General features: G+C 38.2%; 1 protein-coding gene across 1 annotated transcript; it reads right to left on the minus strand.

Annotated features, from left to right (window-relative positions):
• Nucleotides 1-1,163: 1,163 nt before the first annotated feature.
• On the minus strand, nucleotides 1,164-4,505 carry LOC124788961 (probable serine hydrolase). Its single transcript, XM_047256250.1, has 2 exons — nucleotides 4,442-4,505; nucleotides 1,164-2,312 (listed from the first exon to the last, which is right to left on the minus strand). The coding sequence occupies exons 1-2, from the start codon at nucleotides 4,503-4,505 to the stop codon at nucleotides 1,444-1,446; spliced, it is 933 nt and encodes a 310-aa protein (XP_047112206.1). The 3' UTR covers nucleotides 1,164-1,443.
• Between the last annotated feature and the right edge of the window lie 1,285 nt (nucleotides 4,506-5,790).

Raw genomic sequence — 5,790 nt, forward strand, 5'->3', positions numbered from 1 at the left:
ACACAGCTTTCCTCTTCAGAATTATAGTGAATATAATAATGAACTTGCTGAAAAGTATAAATAAAACTGGAAATGGTACAGGGTTATTTTTTAACTGTGATTCAATGACATATGTTTCATTGATATTTAGTTACATGATTGCTAGTTTCCATTAAAATATTGTTAAAAGTATAATATACACATTTTTCTATAGAACTTAAGACAAGGATAGAATCAGTATTCAGGGAGTATAATGTCAAAACAGTCGCAACAGTTTGAAAGTTTGCTTTAATAACTGAATAATGCACCACATTTGATTAAAATCCACCTATGTCAATCTGCTTCAACTTCAAGATTATGTTTGTGCAACTTTCAATTCTTCAGAACAACATAGAATAGACTATATATAAAAAACAAAAATACTTTAATCCAAAACATCTTATGGAACTGCTGTTACTCTACGTAACAATAGGATAAATCTGTTTTTATCACAGACATGATGACCGGTGATATCTGTCTCATAGTATTATTTGGACCATTAATATAATTTCAGTGACAGAAGCAATACATGAATCAGATACATAAAAAAGCTCATAATGCCAAAATATGTGCTCTCTATACATTAACATTTTTACATAGATCCGAGGATGAGGAGGAGGAGGAGACCTTAACAGACAAGTTTGTGTGTTGCATTCAGCGGCTACACAGCATATGGAGGATCACAATGTGCTATATGTGTGTCTATTAGAGAAGAAGAATCTTTGTGAGGGTTAGAACACAGGAAGATTTCTTAAGTAGTGATGTGAAACTTTTCATATGGACCAGACATTATGAATGAGATCTATGGAATAACACAGTTAAACTAGAGGGTAAAACTATAAGGCTGTAGTGAAGTTTCCAGCAGGCATCCAGTGAGTATTCATTAAAATTGATACATACGCACATTCTAAGTATGACTAGTGTTTCTTTAAAGTCAGTACCACCATTATACTGTTGTTTATTTACAGTGTTACATTTACACTTACATAATAATGATTTCAGCTTCAAAGTGCCATTATCAAGTGTTTTAAGTGTTATAAATTGCCTAAGATGGCATACTGTTGTATTAAAATACATTATGACAGTATGCCATCTTAGGAAATTTATAACACTTAAAACACTTGATAATGGCACTTCGCAGCCGAAATCATGATTGTGTTAAGTGTAAATGGAACACTGTAAATAAACAACAGTCTAATGGTGGTACTGACTTTAAAGAAATTGACTGTGGCCCCAAATTAGGAAAAAAAAATTATTATATGACTAGTGTGTATTCCCCAACAGAAGACCCAGCTTAAATAAGCCATTAATAAAAAGCATTACCAATTCATTTGATTATACAACCAAATCCAAAATCCTGTCTCTGTCATGCCACTTTTCTTCCCAGTCTGTATCTTTACCTTAGTTCAGTAGATACAACTATTGTCATGATAACAGGAACTTGTTAATGAGATGTGATATCCTCTCTGGGTTATTTAGATGCAGATGATGAGTGCCATCCACATTATAATGATCCACTCTGCTGCCATTCTTCTTCATCATCTCTACAGTCTTCATGTACACTTCCTCATGTATACCAACAATAGAACCTTGATTACCTCTTATGCTAAGGTTGGAGCATTTCACATTCTGAGCTAAGCTAACAATAGCATCAAATGAGAGACGGCCCCAGACATGGATCCTCAGCCGTGGGTCCCGTGAGAAGTAATACCTGTCTTCATCACCATGAGGCACACGAACTGCTCCTCTCCGAAGCAATATTTTACACGAGTCTATTGTTGGTGATTTTTCACTACCTTCATAAAGACGTTTCAGTATTTCCTCATAAGTGTAACTTGGGGGCTTATTTTTTTCCATTTTGTCTTCAACAGATATGATCCAGTCAGCAAACTGATAAGCTTTAACATCAACTACTGGCCTCACAGCCAACATTGTCCTGGCGCATTCAATGCTAACATATTTGTCTACTTCTTCAGGATATGTTGCAGCATACGCTAAACTTGTCGCACTGCCAAAAGAGTGTCCAATGAGTGATACCTTATTCCACTTGAAATGCCTTGTAATCAAACGTAGTGTTAACACAGCATCCACAAACTGATAAAATTTTCCAACTGGGAAATGGGATGAATGTCCATGTCCAGGAAAGTCAATAGCCAAAAGTCCATCCACATTTAAATGAGGAACTAAAGGATCAAAAGTCCCAGCATTATCCTCATATCCATGCAAAGCAATTACAGGCTGGATATCCGTCCGTCCCCACCACTTACCTGTCAAAAAAGAAATACTGAAGTAGTCTGCAAAATATTGTAACTTACTAATGGTTTGTGTTGCAATTTTACCATGACAGTGGAGTAAAAACACAATCTGTTGTTATTACATGAATAATATTGTGAAAATACTATAGCCTATGTTTCAGCAACACTGTGCACAGAAGTGATTGCTTCTTGTACCATAATAATATAATCGGGGATTAACAGCAAGTGTGTTCCCACTTTGTGTTATGAAAATAAGATTTAATAGTAAAAAAAGATACTGCTGAAATTCTCACTGAGATTTATTTTTGATGCTAATAATAAATTGCTAAAAAGTGATCTGCAAAATCATGTGCAAATCAAGCTTCTAAAGAAAGTATCTGTTGTAGTCAACGAAAAACACAATTACTAGCTTCTGGTCAAGTGTTAAATGTATAGCATTGAATAGTGACTTACTGGAGAAAACTTAACATCGACACCGCATATCACTGAATTATTTTGCTGAAGAACAGAGTTATAGCCACCTGGGAAATATCCAACAGAATGACCTGTCGGATACCTACATACAAGTCAATCAAACAGGAATGTGTACTGAATATTTTCTTCTCTTACTTTATTTATTTATTTTAATTATTTATAGTTCCTGTTTCCTGTACTTTGAACAACACAAATTATCTGACCTTGATCTTAGTTAAGCAATCATTACCTGAACAAGGATGAGCTAATCAGTTTCTGAATGCCTTCTGCTAATAAACTGGAACATACAGTTAGTTGTCTTAACTGTAATATTATGTATTTTATTTCCAGAGGCTTTTATGCTTAAATGGTTGTTTCTTATTTGTAGACAGTCTTAATGCTTAAAAGAGGTTTTCAGAATGTAATCTGATGTATATGAAATGTCCTTTGGTTTCTTTTAGTAGTCTGAAGAAAACCATTCACATTGTTTAAACATCCTCACTTGAATCATGGAAGAGTCACTGCACAAAAGTCTGTCATAGACCTGTTGACATTAATACATACAGGTCCTACTAGCACGCTGCATTAATAAAATATCTCACTCTGGTGCCTAGCTCTGGACTGTATGTATATGGACAGAATTACTCAGATAAAACTCTAGACTCCTAATTGTTGCTCAACACTTCTTCAGAACAAAGTACATAGCTTCATACATCACTATTAACATACCTGTATCATAATACTACAGAACAAGCACAATTTTATTACAAACCCAAATAACTGCAGCAATTAGGAACCATGACCTATGAAATTTTTTGTCAACCTATTTTCAAAACTTCAGTTATGAATATCTTTGCTTCTAGGATTTCTTATCTTGATGCATGATGGTTGCCAGGAACATGTGAAATAAGGGAAAGGCAACCACTCACTCATAGTGGACCAATGCATAGTGCTCAGAAACATTCAACAGAAAACAGCTCTTGCTGTTTCTCTAGTAAAAGTACACACTTACACCCACACAACCACCCAAAGGCATATTTCCATGAGAACATTTTCCTACATTTCAGATGCTGCTCACTTCCTTCATCGACTTTCTGCAGTTCCTATCCCATTACCACCAGATCCCTTGTTGGTCACCTTGGATGTGACATTCTTAATACACCAACATCCCCCATGCCCACAGCCAAGGAACACAACCCTTCCCAACATCCTCCTGATACCAAACCCACCACCTCATTCCTAATCCTCCCAGCCAAACAGATTCTGACCCACAGTTATTTCACTTTTGAAAGCCAAATCTATATTACTGCCTTGGGTACTGACATGGCACCATCCTATGTGAACTTATTTATGGGCCATCTGGAGGAATCCTTCCTATCAAGTAAACACCTAAAACCCCTTGTCTGGTTGAGATTCAGTGATGACATTTTGATGATCTGGAATCATAGCAGTGACAACCTTTGCTCTTTCCTCCATAACCTCAACACCTTCTCCCTTATCTGCTTCATCTGGTCCTTCTCAACTCAAAGAACCATCTTCATAGATGTAGATCTCCACTTCTCAGAAGGCTTTACAAATACCTCTGTTCACCAAAGTACTTTCAATTTGACAGCTGTTGTTCCATCTCAAAAAGTATCTTTCTTAAAGCTTCGCCATCTGCAAATGCCCCATCTCCAGTGGAAAGCAGGAATGCTGCAATGTACCAGTAATCTTACCAGAGCCATTACTGACAGATGGTATCCTATCTAACTCATCCAACCACAGTCTAGTTATAGGCATCTCCTATCCAACAAAAGGCAGGACCATGTGTGAAAGCAGCTGCATTATATATCAGCTATGCTACAATCACTGTACAGTAATGTGGGCATGACAACTAACCACTGTCTATGTGAATGAATGCACACATCCAAACTGTGGCAAATCACAAACTTGACCATCCAGTTGCTGAACATGCTGCACCCCACTACACAAATGACTTCAACAGCTGCTTCACTACATGGCCCTTTGGTTACTCCTTTCTATGAAGTATGCAGGAAGGAACTGCATCTTCAGCATATCCTCCACTGCCTCAATCCTCTTGACCTAAATCTCCACTAACCTGTTTCACACCGCTTCACCTTTATGCTTTCCCTTCTCTCTTTTGTTCACACCAGTGTTGCCTGCCCCCCCCCCCCCCCAGATCATCTACTAACACTTCCCCTCCTCCAAGCGCGCGCGCCCACACACCCACTCTCTCTCTCTCCCTCCCTCCCTCCCCCTCCCCCTGCCCTCCCTCCCTCTTCATTGCCAAATTCCCCTCCCTTCTCCCCCTCTCTTAATTACTTATATGCTCTACACTTTGAACTCTCTTTGACTTGTTGTGCAGCCATCATCTGTCAAAAGACCTGAATCACACTATCCCTCTAGGTGCCCCCCCCCCCCCCCCACTTTGTGTGTCTTAGCTAACCCTCCATCTGTCCAGGCAACTGTTCCCTATAATTGGTAGTCAATAATCAGTCTATCACAACTGTGTGTGTGTGTGTGTGTGTGTGTGTGTGTGTGTGTGTGTGTGTGTGTACTTTTACTAGCGAGAAACTAGAGCTTGAAAGCTAGTGTGAACACTGCTCTCTGTTATGTGTTTCTGTACTCCCACATCGGTCTGCTAAAAGTGAGTGGTTGGCTTTCCGTTATTTTATGCATTTTCCCCTCCAGGAATTTCCATTATTGTTAAAAATAGTGCACAGCTATTTCAGGCCAGCAAATAGATTGGTTTTCTTAAAAGAAGAGGCAGGACATGTAAGACTAGAGATTTTGTTAGACGTGATGTAGAATTAGACTGTGATTTTTTCCTTTCATGTCACAATCTATATGTTAGAATGTTTCTGACAAGGGAACCTCCCCATCGCACCCCCCTCAGATTTAGTTATAAGTTGACACAGTGGATAGGCCTTGAAAAACTGAACACAGATCAATCGAGAAAACAGGAAGAACTTGTGTGGAACTATGAATAAAATAAGCAAAATATACAAACTGAGTAGTCCATGTGCAAGACAGGCAACATTAAGGAGAGTGTGAGCTCAGGAGC

This window comes from Schistocerca piceifrons, chromosome 3 (genome assembly GCF_021461385.2).
Source record: "Schistocerca piceifrons isolate TAMUIC-IGC-003096 chromosome 3, iqSchPice1.1, whole genome shotgun sequence".
Lineage (NCBI taxonomy): Eukaryota > Metazoa > Arthropoda > Insecta > Orthoptera > Acrididae > Schistocerca > Schistocerca piceifrons.

Excerpts from the sequence above, each read along its gene's own strand:
- LOC124788961 (XM_047256250.1), bottom strand. The coding sequence starts at position 4,505 with ATGCCTATAACTAGACTGTGGTTGGATGAGTTAGATAGGATACCATCT. Across the intron at positions 2,313-4,441 it reads ATCTGTCAGTAATGGCTCTG|ACTACTTCAGTATTTCTTTT; the intron begins GTAAGATTACTG and ends AATATTTTGCAG.